We start from the raw sequence: 17,848 nt of genomic DNA, 5'->3' as shown, positions 1-17,848 counted from the left end.
GGGCGTCCTGCGAGGTGGGTTTGGCCAGGGGGCCGTTGGCACCAGAGTCTCGGCTGCCCTTGGAGGCGAGGGAGGAACAAGTTAACTCGATGTTGGGGTTGGGCTCTCGGCTGGGCTCATCTGCTGGCCTGAGGGGAAGGAAGGGAGAAGAGGAGGGAAAAACAGGTTCCTTTGAGCCCATGGCAGTGCTAAGGTGCAACAAGAAAGGATGTGGATGGGGAAGAAGAGCCGTGCCTGGGAGGGTGGGACACCACCAGCTGCCAGGCTTCTTGTTGAGGAGCATCATGAAGACCATTACAGGTTAGAGCACCTCTCCTATTTGGAAAGGCTGAGAGAGTTAAGATTGTCCACTCTGGAGGAGAGAAGGCTCTGGGGAGAACATTCTCTGGCCTTCCATTACCCAAAGGTACTGGAGAGCTGGAAAGGGACTTTTGACAAAGGCAGGGAGTTACAGGACAATGGGGAATGGTGTCAAACTGAAAGAGGGTTGGTTTGGATTAGCTATTAGGAAGAAATTCTTCCCTGTGTGGGTGGTGAGGCCCTACCACAGGTTGCCCAGGGAAGCTGGGGCTGCCCCATCCCTGGAAGTGTCCAAGGCCAGGCTGGATGGGGCTTGGAGCAGCCTGGTCTTGTGGAAGGCATCCCTATCCACAGCAGGGGTTAGAACAAAATTATCTTTAAGGTCCCTTCCAACCCAAATCATTCTATAGTTCTGTTCTGTGATTCACAAGTTACATCCTTCACTCAAACTCCTGAGCATCTTCAGGCACCTAAATGGTTCTTGTCTTCTTTAAGTGGAGCTGGTTAGTCAAAGCTGGTTAGTTCAAAGCTTTTGTTTTTTTTAGCTAGGACCAAGCTGCACAGCTCCATGCCCGGTGCATTTAAGGGGTAAAACCTTTAATGACCACAATCACTTGGCTCCATTGCCTATGACAGCCCCCAGCACCCATGGCACATTCAAGGGGGAGCTCGCTCAGCCTGAAAATGAGTTTCAGACTGAAGAAACCAACGTGCTCCACATGAGACAGGGAGCCACAAGCTCACAGACAGCACAAATTCTGCGTGTCCTACTTTTAGCTGTCTCAGCCTGATTTTCCAGAAGCATCAAGCCTTTAGAGGAGGTATTTGGTCATGCTCAGCATTTTTCTGAATGGATCTGAGGTGCTGCCAGCCAGGCAAATGCAAGGGAAATGCACCTAAAACTACTGAACCCCTTGCATAAATGTGGCCAAAAGGGGGAGTTTGCTCTGCTGCAGTCCCCCACTTCCCTCCTTGCCTGGCATTAAAAAACCCATTTCAGCCTGGGAAGACACTTGCAGCATTTACCCTGGAAATCCCTCTGGAGACAGAGAAGCACTTAGCTTACCGCAGTGGAAATTTTGGCAGAGACACATAAAAAGATGCAGTTAATGTGCATGTTTACACACACTTTTTATAGAAATGAGCCTGAAATGGACTCAAGCCCCCCAGCACGATCAAATCTCTGTGCAAGGCTGGATTTGGCATGGCTGGACCCAGGTTTGTGGGTCCTGAGGAGAAGCTGGGACATGGGAGGGACCCTCCTGCCTGTGCCACCATCCCAAGGGCTGGCTGCTCTCTTGCTCCTTGGAGGTCCCCAGAATTAAAATTACCTTTTTAGCCTGAAGCGGATGCTGTGGCTGTGCTCTAGGATGGCCATCAGGGATTTCACATCATACTCCAGGGGTTTCTTAAAGCTGATTCCCTCAGGCAAGCCAGTCACTGCCAGCGAGCCTGGCTCTTTCAGGAACCTCTCGTAGGGCAAGGGGACCACGCTGCTCTTCCCCATGGCTTCACCTGGGGAGGGGACAGAGTTACACACTGACAAACACCCTGTGCCCCTCACCATGGCTGAGCTGGGCTGGAGCAGTAAATGCAAGAGCAAGAAATACCAACAGGATCACTCGGAGAAAAAACCCATTCCTACCTTCACACTTAGCATGCAAGGCACTCCAATTCCTTTCTAAAAGCACTAATTAATAAAAAGCTCATAAAAGCCAATAAACAGATGTCTCATCATTCAGGTTTCACAGTAGAATCCTCAGTTGGGGTCACTTGGCACAAGCCCACCCCTGGGAGTGCCCAGCCATATGCCAGTGAGGTACATGGCCATCAGCAAGGTGGGAGGGAGCCAAGGGCTGACAAAGAAGGCAGAGGAGCTCACAATGATTTTTATCTCATGCTTACTGAGATATTCTGGGAACCTCATTTCTAGTCAGTTTTCTTATTTTACCTCCTGGAAGAACGGAAAACAGTTTGATTGCTGTTGCTGTCAAGCAGCTTTGATTCACTTTGACAGACAAGGAAAAAAACCAAAACCAACAATCTCCCTCCATCCCACTATTCACAGACAGCTTGAACATTGATACATTTGACTGCACAGTCCCCTCCAGCTGCCCAGAACTCTCACCTGCTCCCCTCAACACTGGCAGCAGTCCCACCATGTCCCCACCATGTGCCTCTGGCTCCATTTTACCTCTGCCACCAAAATCTCCCTAAGGAGCCAGGTACAAATTGCTTTTCCTTCCCTTGTAGCAGCATTGCCATTATATAGGGATTTTCTAAACCAGATAAAGAGCCTGTGTGCCCAGACCAGGGCTGCCCTCCTATACTTTGCAAGCAGAACACACCATCAGAAAAATAGCCTGCTCTGAAGGATTTCAAAACCCTCAAGCCACTCTCTGGGGAAAAATTACTTTGCAAACCAACCCAAGCCACTGTGATCAATAAACATGGTGCTGAAAGCATGAAGCACAAGAAACAGCCATGCAAGAATGCAACCTGTCTGGCAAAACAGTGTCCAGATGCAGAACATCTGGTGGCATGATACAGTGCCTGCACCTTCATCTCCAAGCTGAGGGGCAGAGAGAGAAGGTTATAGAACCTTTAAGTTGTTGAGGGATTTTATACTGTGGATTTTCTTTCCAATCTTTTCTTTTTTCCCCTCTTCTTAAAAAAAAAAAAACAAAACAAAACAAAACCAAAAGATCTTACAGAAATACTGCAAATCTCGTGACACTGCCAGCAAGTCCTTACTAAAAGTGATTTCTTCACCATGTCCTTTGAAGGAATGCATTATAACTAACAAGGTGCAACTTGCACAGGCCATTAAGGCTTCTTATAGGGAGGATTGATAATATTTTAATTAAGCAAATAACCAAAGTTTTAAAATAAGCCTTTGAACCATGACACCATGAGTTTACTTTCTGCAAGCTGACAGTTTCCCTGCCCCAATGTGCTGGCTCTAGCAGCTCTCATCTCCCTTCATCACCTCTCTTCATGATTGGGAGAAGCTCCCGATGTCCACAGTGGCTCCTTATCAACCCAATGCTCAAGAAATCCCCAAACATATTTTTATGGGGACTGTGTTATTGCCAAGGTGACCTTCAGAAGCCTTGCACTGCTGCACAGAGACTCATGGTTTGGCTAAAGAGACAATAATCATCATTAATGCCTGTTTAATAGAAGCCACTGGTAATCAGTCATCCTGTTGGTGCAGAGATTACCAGGCTCTGAAGGGAATCTTTTTGACTGTGCATTTTAAAAGATTTTTTGTTTCCAATCCTTATTGATGAAAGGATAAAAAAAAAAACCAACCTAAGAATCATCATTGTTAAACTCTGACAGACCTCTCAGTGCTACAAACAGAATCACCCTGGGGCATCTACAGTCTCCTGTGCATTTCTCCCCACTCAAGCAGGAGAGGCCTTTCCCAGTGGGGATGAAGGGAGGGGAGCAGCAGCTTTGCCAGGTTTCACCACAGAGAGGCTCAAGGATGGAAACAGCTGACATTACTGAAGCAGCAGCAAAGGCAGAATCACATCCAGGGCCAAAGCCAAAACTGCTGTCCCAGGGATGCCCAAGCTTCTTCTGGCCATGCTGGGTAGAGGACATGGCCAATGTGTCCCCACACACCTCCATAAACCTTGAAACTGTAAAAAGCCTTACTAGTAATCCAATGGATGGGCTGCCTGGTTCATAAAGCCCATGCAGATGCACCCTGATCAAGCTTTTCTAATGCAATTATGTATTTATTGTGTGTCAGATTTTAATAATTCACATATTCCCAAGAGGACAGCAAAGTTTGGCACTGTACCTGCAGCAGGACAATGAGACCTGCAGCTTGGAGCAGCAAAAAAAACCCCTCCTCATTCTGTTCCCTTGGTTCTTCTGCACCATCCCTTCCTTCATCCTTGGGCCCAGCCTTTGGAAGGCAGCAAGAGGATCTGACTGCTCCCATTAATGGGAATATTGCCTCTAAGTCCTTTAAGTGGCTTCAGAAAATTTCAGTGACTGTCTGTCCCAGGGGAGAAGGGATGCCAGCTCCCTTTTCCTGTCTCTGAAGCTTGTGGAAGATGCAACAGCCAGCAGCAGCAAATCCTGCATGTGAGCCCAGCATGGCTGGTGGCAGCTCCTGCTGTGTGGGAATGCCCATTCCCAGATCACATCAACAATCAGGGGCACTCAGGGAGCCCTGCACAGACCAGCAGGGCTCTACATGAATCTCAGATGGTGATGGGGAGCTGCAGCCAGAAAAGCACAACACCCAGTCCTGCAGCTGGTCCAGCCACAGGGCCTGCACTCCCTAAAGCATCATGCAGAACTAACACAACCCTCTCAGCAGCATGGGGGAATAACTGGGGCTCTGTTTTCCCAAGCCAGTTTTGCTTTTCCTACCCTGACTAGCAAAGCTGTAGAGGTGCTGCCAGGGGATGAGCCAGCAGCATGGCCACTACTGCCAGTCACTCCATAGGGGTTCCAGTGGATCCTTGTCAGTGAGAAGGTGCTGCTGCTGCTCAAGCCACTGCAGATTGGGCCTGGAAGGAGCTCTGCAACCCACTGGGTTCCATACCAACAGCCATATGGTCATCTATATTTAATTGCAGAAGCTTTCTTGCTGGGGATGATGCATGTGCTGGAGCAGCACCACCTCGTCTCTGGAAGTTGAGGCTGCAGGGCCACATGCTAGAAAATCATCTGTTTTCTTTTTAAATAGACTTGCCAGGGAAAAGAGAGAGTGAATCTGCAGAACTCCAACACAGTGCTATGAAAGAGATGTTGTGGATGCAGTGGCAGGGATAAAAGTGTGCATGGAAATCACATCAGAGGCTTCCCCTGGTCAGGGGAGACAAAAGATCCTTCATTCAGCACAGGGATTTTTTTGGCTCAGTTTGGGGTGGAAAACGAAGAAGCAGTGGCCAAACCCCATCTCAATGCAGTGCTAACTCTGTACAGGAGCACACTTCACCATTTCACCAGGCACCTGCTCCCATGCCAAGGAGCCGGGCTGGCATGAAAGCCACAGCTGGTGGCAGTGCTGGGCAGCTCAGCGAGCCCCAGGGACATTCCATATCCCCAAAGGGAAGCATGAAGGTTCTTACTATAAAGCACATCAAACACTTCCTCTACCATCTTCCTGAGGAGGTACACATCTGATCCCTGGTCCGGGGACACCCTGAGCACCCTTTGCCCGCACTCCTTTGCCTTCTTCTGCACCTCTGCGTCCTGCTCCTTCCTCTGCTGGATTCCTGAGGGCGAGAGGAGAAAACAGGAGTCACTGTGGTGAGAAGGCAAGTGTCCCAGCTCTCCCACCTAGCTTGGACAATCCCAGCAGCCCCAACATGCAGGGAAAGGTACTGGCAATAGGCAGTGGTGCCAGCACTCATCCAGTGCCTGCCCCCTTTTCCCTGGCTTTTCCCACTCAGCCAGACTGAAACAGTTATGACTAATTGGGCAGTCCATTTCTAGTCTCTGGTTTCAATCTGCTTAGCCTTCAATCTCTCAGGAGAAGAAAATCCGCCTTTCTTGGAGGCTTTTTTACCCTTCAGCATCACGTAGCTCAGTAATACCAGCTATTTCCTGCTAATTTCCCCCATTAAACCTCAAATAAAGCATATCTTCAGCATTGACTTCTTTGCATTTCTAAATGCACAGAAAATTAAACACTACAAATACATTATTGCTGTTCTATCCACAGTAATTTGCAAGGGATTTTCAGTGACAAAGGACTAATTCCTTCATCATCCTCGACAGACTCCTACTGGCAGTCGGGCGTGGATGCTGCCTGGGTGCTCAAGGAGCTCACAGATCCTTCTGTGGAAAGAGTCCATGGCTGGGACATCACAGGGAATGGTCAGGAGCAACATGGGACACACACAAACTGGACACAGCAAAGTAAACAGCCACCATGCCACCCCTGGAAAGCTCTACATGCCTCCCACAGCATGGCAAAACAGGCCTTGGAAAACTTTTTTGGGGTGTTTAACCAAGGTTGTGAAATGCATCTACATCCTCCAAATACTGCCTCTCCCTCCTGCACTGACATCAGTTCTGATCACTGTCAGCTCCTCCCTGCATCATGAGAGGCAGGACCAGAGGCTCAGATAAAGGAGGGTGCTCAAGTGAGGTCTGTGTCCCAGAGAGATAAGAGGCTTCTTACATCTCCAAGTGATGTCTGCTTTAGATTAATTCACATCTTTCTAAGAGGGCAGCAAGAAATCAGAGGCACTTCCAGGGATACTTTCCACTGTGTGCCAGTTGTAAGGGCTTTATGGAGTGGAGTTGAGTCTGGGCCTGTACAATTCAAGACAGAGTTATCACATTTCACCCTGTCTGCAGCATCATCCCCCTTTACTCAAACCCCATCCTCAAGATTGCTATTTTCAACCAGACATGACTATTTCTTTTTGACAAAAGTATAAATGAAACCAAAGACAGGGGAATCAGGATCTAGTGCCAGGTGCTTTGCCCCAGGCACAGCAGTAGGGCATCAACCAGGATGAATCATGGAATCAGAGAACAAGTTTGGGTCAAAAGAGACCTTAAAGACCATCTGATTCCACTCCCTGCCATGGGCAGGAACACCTTCCACTAAACCAGATTGCTCCAAGCCCTGTCCAGCTTGGCCTTGAACACTTCCAGGGATGGAGCAGCTGCAGCTTCTCTGGGCAACCTATCCCAGTAGCTCATAACACTCAAAAGAAGAATTCCCTACTAACATCTAATCTAAATCTCTACCCTTTTACTTTAAAACCATTCTCCCCTGTTCTATCATTATCTGCCTGGGAAAAAAATCACTCTCCCTCTTTTTTATAAGTCCCATTTAGGTACTGGAAGGGGCTCTCAGGATTCTCTGGACCTTTCTCCGGACTGAACAACCTCTCTCTGCCTGAGGAAACACAAGGGAGTTCCCTCCCTTTGGCCACCCCACTGCCATCCACATCTTGAGGGTGGTGGGAAGGGAAGGCAGAGCTGCCCATGAATGTAGGAAACATCTCCCAAATGCCCCCTGTCCTGCAGAGTACAGTGGAGGATAACTAACCAGGATGTGAGAGGATGGAATAGTGGAGTTGGCCAGCAGCTGCCCAGGGCAGCAGGACGAGGGGCTGGGCAGAGCCATGGCAGAGAGCTGCTCCTGTAGAGCCATGCACTGAACAACCCAGTGACCTGGGCAGCTTCATAGCACTGGTGTCACCAGAGCAAACCCTTCCTGAACAACCTCTCCAATGGATTAAGCACCCATGTGGTTTCTGTCAACACCATGTATTTCTCTCCACTGACATCCCACTGCAGAACAGATCTGGGTCTGGTGTCCTCAGCACCACCAACACCAGATCCCATTCCAGTTTCTACACTGAGTGAAGAAAGCAGTAGCTAGCATGCCAGGGATGATGCTGTCCAAGAATAGAGGTCCACATTCACAGAATGGCTCTTATCCCCCCTTCAGCTCCCAGACTGTTTTTTGGAAATTGGCAGAGGTACAGAGCTGGGACAGAAGGCCTGCAACACACAGGTATCTCTCAGACACCTGGTGAATCTGATCTGAGACTGGGGGAACACAGCTCCTGCTCAAGGTATCCTGTCACCACTGTTCATCCCTCAAAAACACAAGCAACTCCACAACAACAACCAATCCATTCCTGTTTTTCCAAAACCAGGAAAAAAGCCTTGGACCAAGAAAGCCCTTCTGCTCCTGGGAGGATCACCAGGAAAAACTATTTCTGCTAAGTCCTCAAAAACCACTGCAGCACTCAGGCAGCACTGCCAGAGGCTAACAGCAGCACGGCAGCACAGCAGCCATCCAGCCCTGAGCCACCTCAGGGATGCTTCAGGAGAGAAAACCCAGGGCATGCAGGGCCCTCCCTGGCAGGGAAGAGGCTCTGGCTGCAGCTCCCTCCCAACTCCTCCATCACTTAACACCCCTCATCCCCACGGACTGACAGACAGCACTGCAGTGCCCGCTCCATGCGCAGTAGGAGTCACAGCTGGCACAGCTGGAGTGCCAACCTTGGCACGGAAGATGTTGCAGGTGCAGATACTCACTGCAAAACTTCTGGAAGTCAGCCTGGAGCTCCTTGCGGGCGCTGAGGAAGACCCTTCCCTTCTCAGTGCCCAGCACGAAGGCGCTCTCCTCGTGCACGGCGATGCAGGCAACCTCCGCGTTCAGCTTGGACAGCGCCGAGCACTGTTGGAGGCACCAGGTCAGCACAGCACAGGCTGGGGACAGCATTCCTCCTTCCCACCCCTCCTTCCCACTCCCTGCCATTTCCCAGTGGGGTTTTATCCTTCCCATCAAAAAGATTCTTCCATCAAAAGCAGTGTTCTGGTTTATGTCAGAATTTCATGCGTTTATGGCGTCGCCTAAAAAATTTCGGTGAGTTTACAGCTCTACAAAAATAGCCAGCTGGAAAACAAGAGCTATTTACCCATCGTTTTATTTCACTTTTTCCTAGCCTAAAAATAAACATTTTATTGCATTTCTTTAAAAGAAAACATTCCTGTTAAAAAAAATCTAACAAAAAACCCACACCACAACTGATAACAATTTGCATTTTTCCACCAGCTCTAATGGAATAAGGAACACGGGAATCTTATTTGAGCTGCAGAACACTAATATGGTCAAAGTCCAGATTAGTGGAACGATTCTTCTTGTACAGTTATGCAAAACAACAAAGAGATGGAAAAAACTTCTTCCATTAATCCATTTTATGTAACATGCCCTTCCTGCTCTACATAATACACATGTATATGCATTTTTATTAATATTTTTATATTATAATAGTTACTCAGTGCTAGCAGCCTGAGTCATATTCCTATAGCTACAGCACTGGTGCTAGGTAGATGCTATCCCCAGGTCATCATTGAAATGGGTAAAAAAGGGAGAATTTTCCCAGCATCAGCCCTGGTTAGACACATCAACAATCCCACAGAGGAGCTGGAGGATGCTGGCAGCCAGGGAGGGAGCAGGGGGGTTACATGGATCAACCTCCCTAAGCTACCTCCAGCTCCCTGCACACACCTACAATGAGCTTCACTTGTGTGGGCTTAAACCAGCTTCTGTGCTAGGTCATTTTACCTCCTGCTCACCTTCTTCAAGGAGGCATTGAATCAAATCCCACAAAACAGGTATTTTTAAGAAACCTCCTTTCAGAACCCGGTTGCAAAGAGAAGTATTTTGCTCAAAAAGTCCAACACTCAAAAAATAGACACAAAAATGAAGGTATGTGAGATCTGGGTGCAGAACAAATCCAAACCCTAACCCTGTTTGGTGATATGCATGTGGCCCTGTGGTTTATTTACCAGGCACGCGGGCAGCTAGGTTTCAGTGAGCACAGAGCCTGCCACTCTGAAGTGCTGGGTTAAAGGCTGAATTTCAGGAGCAGCTTGGCTCCCTGGCCCCTGTGTAAGCTCCTAACAAGGACTGCATAATAATGAATATTCGTTAAGAAGCCAAACTATGGTAACATAATTTGTTGTACAGGATGGCAAGTATATAAATCACCAAAGCTGCTTGGGGTGTGTAGGCTCCAGGGAACTTGCTCCTTAGTGGGGTGGTGATGTCAAAGAGAAGGAAATTGGTATTAATGAAAAAACCTCTACCTGCATAGAGAGGAAAACATATCCTAGATAAATGCATTACATATGACTTGACTTTAAAAAGAGAGAGCTATTTAGCACATCTCATTGCATTAGACATTTGTTACTACACATCCTCTTTCCCTTATTGATCACTTTCACAGTTAAAAATAAGATTAGCTCTGGTCCATGAGACTTAATCCAGACAGTTATCTTGTTTATGTAAGCACGGCTGACTTAGGCAAGGCTTCCACCGGGAATTCTACGTCAAAAGATATGAAAGTTATTTTCTTTGTTCTCAGAGATAAAAAGCCATTGTTCTGCTGTTGTGTAAATGCTCACGGTAACATTGGTAAAACAGCAAGAAAAAAAAAAAGCCAAGCACCCTTCAGCCAGTTGATACCAACATAAATATTAATGGGAAAACAATACACAACGGAGATTAACTTGTGCTGACTTTATGATCCTTATGGCTGTCAGGGCAGGAAAGGGTTTTTATTTCTCAGCAGTTCCCTGGGCTTTCCAGCAGCAGAGGAGAGAGGAATGAGCTCACCAGGCATCGTGTGCCAGCCCTGCACCCAGACAGCCTTGCTAAATGGAGGCCAAAGGAGGGAGGGGGATGGGGAGAGGGGTGCCACTGGCCTCTTACCATGGAGTCTAAGGCAGACACTAAGCTGGTGATGATTTCGTCTCTCTGGGGAAAAACCATATTCCATTGGTCAGCCCTGGAGGTGGTGAGTGTCACATCTAAAGGCTTCCCTGCCAAGGCCATATTCACCTGAAAATAGAAAAAAAATAAAAAAGAAAGAGCTGTGCATCACTGTTACTAACAAAGAGCTGGAGCTGAGCACGACCACAGAGGCCCCACTTCCATCGTGGGCAACAGGAGCAATGCTGGCACAGGAACACAGGGGAAACTGAGGCATGCAGAGAGGCCACAGCAGCCTGAGCCCCCCAGCTCCCATGAGTCCTCTGCTAAAGGCAGATAACTGCAGGAGCTGCTGAGCTGTAATCAAACCCTGGAGCCAATGCTGTGTGCACCAGCAGCGGCCAGGTCATCTCTGCATTTGGAGCTCACCCTCGAGGAGATGCCACCACCACAGGGGCCACAGGACCAGCTGCATGGTGGGACACCCCAGATTGCAGCCTGTGGCCATGCAAGCCAGAGGATGTGGTGCTGAAGTGGGCACAGAACACTCTGATGGCAGCTGTGAGCAGGGGGTGATGGCTCTGTCCCCATGAAGACACCATGCTGACCATCCTTGTGCCTCCTGCTCTAAATCCTGGGCAAGAGGAGAGCCTGTCACCCAAAGTGTCCCTGAAACAGGTCAGAGTCACAGGGTGTTCTGAGATGCAGCTCATGGCAAGGGATTCCCTAATGAAATCACCCCACTCTGCAGTTCTTGGTGTCAGGGGGAGCAGGACAGTGCAGGGACCACACATCTGAAAAGAGACTCAGCCCACAATCTCCATCCCTCACAGCCAAATGGGGAAAATGCTGGGACCCAGCCACAAGTGCAGCAGCAGCACCAGGTTCCTGCACCTCAGTGTTCATGTCTCATCTCAACTCATGGTAATGCTAGTGCTGCAGGAACACTGAGGCAAGGTGTCACCCTCTAAACACCCATGCTGGGACACCCACACTGAGACAGCACCACCCCCAGCACCCAACACATCCCTCCCAGCTACCACCCCTCCATCTACAGGGCACTGTTGCAGCACCCAGCCTTAATCCTGCCAATAAAGGGCAGCAAGTTAGCTCATAAACCACTTGAACCAGATCATAAATCATGTGCTCACAAATGGATGAAGGAGGCTAGAGAATCCCTAACAAGGCTGGATGGGCAGAAGGTGGGGAATATAGATGAAGCTGCCTGCACATAACTCAATTTACCACTCAGTCGATAACCACAGCTGCCCAGCCTCACTGAAAACACGGCTTAAAGGCAACAAATCCCCAAATTCACCCTCCTGCCCTACTTTGCAGCTCTGTCCAAGCAAAAGGAATTTGAATGCAAAGCAGAGTTGTCCTGCCCCATGAAATTAGGGAAATGGTGGGGTTTGGCCCAAAATAACAAGCTCCCCCACACTGGCATCTCTGCAGGTGCCTGAGCACACACACGTTATGAAAGAATCACACAATGGTTTGGGTTGGAAGAGATCCTAAAGCCCATCTCATTCCTACCCCCTGCCACGGCAGGGACACCTTCCACTGTCCCAGGTTGCTCCAAGCCTCATCCAACCTGTCCTTGAACACTTCCTGGATGGGACAGCCACAGATGCTCTGGACAAACTTTTATAAGGGTCTGCAACAAGCTAATGAAGAGGGGAGAGAAATCCCATTAAACAATAATGACTGAATTTCAGGAATTGCTCTGGATGAGCCCTCCAGGACTTTCCCCATACTGCCAGCTCTTGAAAGCAGCCAAGCAGTGCTGGGGCTCCACTGGCACCTGCAGATGGCAGAGCTGGAACCTCAGCCACACTAAGAATCACCCAGGAAAATCTTTTTCCACCCATCTGACACTTTCTAACAAAGCTGATGGGCATCTCCTCCATGATAGTCTTGGGGGGAAGGAACCTGGCCTAAACAGGCATTAGCTTGGAAAATAAAGCAGGAAACTGAACATATGGTCCTGCAGCTGGGCACAGACCCCAGGTGTCCCCATGCTGGGATCTCTGTCAGGCACCTTGAGCTTTACCATCACAGCAACACCAGGAAGCAATCTGCCCTGCTCCAGCCCTGCAGCTTGTGCATGCAAGGATGGACAGACAGACAGACAGACAGACAGACAGACAAGAGCCCATTTCATCTGCAAGCTCCCAAGCAGCTTCCTGAGCACAGCTCTGCAGGAGCAGGGAACTTGGAATTCCCTATTTTCATGGATGCTGTGCTAATAAGAGGTGCCTTGTTGCAGTTGGCAGGAAACAGGGAGGTGCTGGTGGTGCCAATGCTGGGCACCAAGCTGAGCTGGGGACAGCCACTGCCCTGCTCCAGGGAGCATCACTCCCTTCCTCACTCCCCCAAGAACCTGCTTAGAAAACAGCAAGTTTTACTTTTAAAAACAGCAAAGTTTTGGATGCCTGTACATGTTTCTGAGTGCCCTATTTATTACTAAATATGGCTGTTGTCACATGGACGTTCTGTTGCCTTCTAGCAGCATTTTGGAGCAGCAGTCCCTGCCTTGGTGGGGCTGGTTGCATCCACTCAGAGAGCTGCACCAACCTGCTCAGCCATGGCCTCCCACAGGAATCAGCACTTCCAGGGAAGAGATGCTCCTCTCTTGGCTGCAAAAAGCAAAGCCACAAGCTGGATCTGGCTGCACAGAGAGGGAACCAATAGGAAAGACAGGGATGACATCAATGGGAAATGGGGCAGGGTACCTGCATCCCCTTCCTGTCCTGCACAAGATTGGGACAAAAAGAATCCCCTTCTCCTGGCTGATTGTTTAATAAGTACAGCAAGAATCACTCAACAAGAAAAAAAAAAAAAACAAACAAAAAACCAAAACATAACCAAAAAGAAGACTCAAGTGACACAATGGGATTTTAAGGGATGGAGGGGACAATATTCCAGTAAAGCTTTTAATCATTTGTGGTCACAAAGAGCATGACAGTGGATTTAAGAAAGGTTGGTATAAAAGGGAGGAAAGAAAACTTCACCAGCAAGTGCTAGGCTTATTTAAATCAAATTAAGACACAGGGCTTGAAGTTGTTTGTCTAATTAAAGGGAAAGTCCTCTTTAGGAAAACTAGGGTAAACCATTCTTAGAGCAGTTCAGGCTGGCAGCAGGGAGCAGGGTGGGCAGGATGGGTGCAGAGCAGCCTGCCCCACTTCCTGGGGCTCCACGTGCCTGTCCTGCTGCAATCCCTCCCTGGGACACCACCAAAGGGTTGATGGCACCTTCCATAGGGGTCCTGCTCCTGGGACAGCCCCATCACACCTCTGCAAACTGAGCCTCAATCCCAGGAGCAATGCTTGGCTCAAGGACCATCACACCACTGTCATGGGGCCAAAGCAAGCATTTGCACATTGTTTTAACATTTTTAGGGTTTAAAAAAAAAAAAGTTATCAAATTTTATTATTTTTTAATTGAAAGTAATCTCAGGGGAACAGGGTGCTGTGCAACAGCTGGCACAGGATGTCATCTCCTGCTTGGCTCTTACAACATCTCCCTTGATAATCCTGAGAAAGATTAGAAACTTGGCCCCAGGGCAGTTTCACTCATGAATCACCTGTGCTGCAAAGGAAAAACCAGGCAGGCTCATGAACTCCTGTGGAATGGGCCAGGGGCCCCCCAGCCCTGCACCCACAGCAGGCACATCCCCTCACCAGTCCCTCTAATGTTTCCATGGAGCAGCTGGGGGTTAAAAAAAAAAGAAAATAAAAGAAGAAAGAAAAAACCTGACCATTGCACTGGTGCTGCCCACAGTTCCACACAACAGTGGCAGGAAATTATCCACTTATTCATTTTTCTAAAATACTAGCTGTTCCCTCAGTGGTTCTGATGAGATGGTGGGAGGCCCAAAAGAACCAAACCCAGTTCCAGCAAAATAAAAAAATAAAAAAATATATATATAATAATTATATTATCTAAGGTGCCTGGTGAGCTGGAGCCATTTCAGCAAAAAGCTCTGGAAACCCCAGCAAGGGCAAAAGCTAGGGTAGGGACCAGGCTTGAATTTCCCCTTGTGTTTTTTTCTCATTGCTTAAGCAAAAACTGTTATCAGAGGAGCAGATGTGACCAAAGCCTTCTTGGACACAGGAGCACTGTGACAGGGTCCCACGCTTGCCAAACAGCTGTCCTTGGGTTTTCTGCTGCAGCAGTGGAGATACCTGCTCCACATGGGCAATTTGCTTTAACCCACCTGTCCTGCCCAGCTAAACCCTAAAATCCCTTACACCTAACTCAGTGCCAGCCTTCAGCCTCTGTGGCCACATCATCATCTCCATCTCGAGCAGATCATGCCCATGGCAGGAAGGTTTGCTGTGTCCCTAAGAGGTGGTTGGTGAGCTGCTCCATTAGCACCAATGGCAGTGGTACAGCAGATGTAACTGTGGTCCAGGGCACTCACAAAATGCCCAGAAATACCCTCAAATGTCTGAACATCCTGAAAAGCCCTAAGCCATGCCCTGAGTGTGGGTGCCCCTGCAGCACAGCCCTCCTGGGACAAGAAAGGAGCTCTGGGTTTTGAGGGACCCCAGGTGCTGTGCTGCCACACAGCCCTGCTTGTAAGCAGCTTCTGCTGAGGACACATCTGATCCCCTAATGTGGGTGTCCATGCACCCCCAGCCCCAAACCTGGTCAAAAAATTCCCTTTTATTTTGCTATGTTTCACAGAATCACAGGATGAATTAGGTTGGAAAAGACCTTTAAGATCATCAAGTCCAACCTATGACTTAACACCTTCTCATCAACTAAACCATGGCACTGAGTGCCTTGTCCAGTCTTTTTTTAGACACAGCCAGGGACAGTGACTCCATCACCTCCCCAGGCAGACAATTCCAGCACCCAATCACTCTTCCTGTGAAGAATTTTTTCCAGATATCCAACCTAAACTTCCCCTGGTGCAGCTTAAGACTGTATCCTTTCCTTCTGTCAGTGCTGCCTGGAGAAAGAGCCCAGCCCCAGCTGAGCACAGGCACCTTTCAGGAGCTGCAGAGAGTGATCAGGTCACCCCTGAGTCTCCTTTTCTCCAGGCTGAGCACCCCCAGCTCCCTCAGTGGTTCCTCACAGGGTTTGTGTTCCCAGCCCCTCTCCAGCCTCGTTGCCTCCTCTGGATGTGCTCCAGCCCCTCAAGGTCCTTCCCAAGCTGAGGGGCCAGAACTGGACACAGCACTCCAGGTGTGCCCTCAGCAGTGCCCAGTGCAGGGGCAGAATGACCTCCCTGCTCCTGCTGGCCACACCATTCCTGATCCAGGCCAGGAGCCATTGGCCTTCTTGGCCACCAGGGCACTCTGCTGGCTCATGTTCAGTCACTGTTGACCAGCACCCCCAGGTCCCTTTGTGCCTGGGCACTGTCCAGCCACACCATCCCCATCCTAGAGCGTTGCAGGGGTTATTGTGGCCAAAATGCAGGACTTGGCACTGGGATTTATTAAACTTCATCCTATTGGACTCTGCCCATCCCTCCAACCATTCCAGTCTCTCTGCAGAGCCGTCCTACACACGCTCCCAGCTTGGTGTCATCTGCAGATTTACTGGTGGTGGACTCAATCCCCTCATCCAGATCATCAGTGAACATACTGATCAGAGCTGGCCCCAGCACAGAGCCCTGAGGGACACCACTGGTGCCTGGCTGCCAGCTGGATGCAGCACCACTCACCACCACTCCCTGGGCCCATCCAGCCAGGTCTGAACCCAGCACAGAGTGCTCCTGTCCCAGCTCTTCCAGGACTGAAAGGTGTCAAGCTGCTATCAGCTTTTCAAGGTGATACCTTTCTCCAAAGACTGAAAGCAGCAGAGCTGGGGGGCAAACACCCTTTGGTGCAGTCTGGGCCACAGTGATGCCAGCACAGTGAGGATGCAAGCACGGCTTTGTGCCTGTGTCCCCTGTGTGAGCTCTTACCTCACTGCCTCTGTTGGCTCTCCCAAACCCTCTATCTCTCCTGCCTGTTTCCTTCCAAGTGGGTAGTACACGGCAGAGCAAGCTCTCATGACCAAACACCTCCTCCCCTGTTTTATTTTACCCACAAATCCCAAGGCACCTGCTGGAAAAGCTCCTCACATACACACGGGCACGACAACGTTCAGCAGCATTGCTGCCTCGGCTCTGCTTTCCTGGATAATCTGGCACCTGCTGTGGTTTAGTCCCCCTTATAAAAGAAACAAAGAGCAAACTGGGGGCTCCCACAGGGAAAAGAGTCTACCACAGGAATTTCACTTTCCATCTCCAACCAGGGCATAGCACTCTGCAGCCACCTTGATTTCCTTAAGCCTAGCCTAGGTGCATATCTTAACATAATATAATAAAATTATAGCAGGCTTCTGTATAGTGCAAAGAGAGATAGAAGAGGATCAAGTGCCCTTCAGAAGCTGTATCTCATCTCCCCCAGGATAAACACTTCCATGGCATGGCAGCTGCAGGGGGATCACTGTGCCTGTGGAGCTCCAGCAGCACTGCTTTCAGCTCCAGACAAGTTTCCATGCTGCAATCTCACAGCAGGCAGGCACAGAAGCTCTTGCTTCCAGCAACTGTTTCTTCATTTATTAAAGAAATTTTAAAGAAAAACAAGGAAGAAAAAAGTGTTAATTGGAGCATTCATTCCCACCATAGCAGGGAGGGATGCTGAAAGCACCGCGCATGGAAAGCTGGGTCCTGCCCCAGCCCTGTGTGAATGATTGGGGTCAGCGAGGCCAAGATGAGCTTCAGGGTGGCTGGTGGGTGAGCAGAACCATCCAGCCACAGGGACCTGGGTGCCTGCACAGCTCCCAGAGCTGAGCTTCCCTCCCCAGGGGGATGCCCAGCCCCAAAACTCTGCCTGCATCAGGGAGCTCAGCACCCCTTCCTGTACCAAAGCCCTCTGCCTGGCAGTTCCTAGAAGGAGAGACGCAGATCCGGCACCTCAAACGCCAGGGCTCAGGTTGCACTTCCCAGAAGCAAGTGGCATGGGGAAGCCAAAATTAGCAGGCTGATAATTCTACCCCTTGGTACATCCCCTGGTTGGTGGAAGGTGTCCCTGCCCGTGCCAGGGGTGGGGTGGAACCAGATGACCTTTAAGGTCCCTTTCAAACCACATGACTCCATGGATCTAGGAGGATCCCTAGCTCCTGCACCACCATCACTGCTGCTTATTGCAAGAAGATGATGGCAAAACATGCTCAGTGAAAAAAAATGAGGGGAAGCCATGGGACAACGTGCAAGGCAGGTCTTGGGATTGCACCAGCCTGGCTTCCCAGCCCTGTACCCCCCTGCACCCCTCCATGAGCACTTGGGCCCCACCTTGCATGCCTGAGTGGGTGCTGGAGCAGGGG

At 49.5% G+C, this 17,848-nt stretch overlaps 1 protein-coding gene across 1 annotated transcript in view; it reads right to left on the bottom strand.

The window, feature by feature from the left end:
• The window catches only part of GTF2IRD1 (GTF2I repeat domain containing 1), a 48,053-nt gene extending 37,405 nt beyond the window's left edge, over window positions 1-10,648 (bottom strand). The window contains 6 exon segments of the mRNA XM_031060371.1: window position 1; window positions 4-128; window positions 1,632-1,815; window positions 5,400-5,546; window positions 8,341-8,482; window positions 10,523-10,648. The exon segment at window position 1 is cut by the window's left edge and continues 92 nt beyond it. Of these exon segments, the coding sequence (XP_030916231.1) occupies window position 1; window positions 4-128; window positions 1,632-1,815; window positions 5,400-5,546; window positions 8,341-8,482; window positions 10,523-10,645 (722 nt within the window). The 5' untranslated portion in view covers window positions 10,646-10,648.
• Between the last annotated feature and the right edge of the window lie 7,200 nt (window positions 10,649-17,848).

The sequence above is a fragment of the Geospiza fortis genome, unplaced genomic scaffold (genome assembly GCF_000277835.1).
Source record: "Geospiza fortis unplaced genomic scaffold, GeoFor_1.0 scaffold59, whole genome shotgun sequence".
In the NCBI taxonomy this organism is placed as follows: Eukaryota; Metazoa; Chordata; class Aves; order Passeriformes; family Thraupidae; genus Geospiza; species Geospiza fortis.
This window is presented reverse-complemented; position numbering and strand designations above follow the sequence as displayed.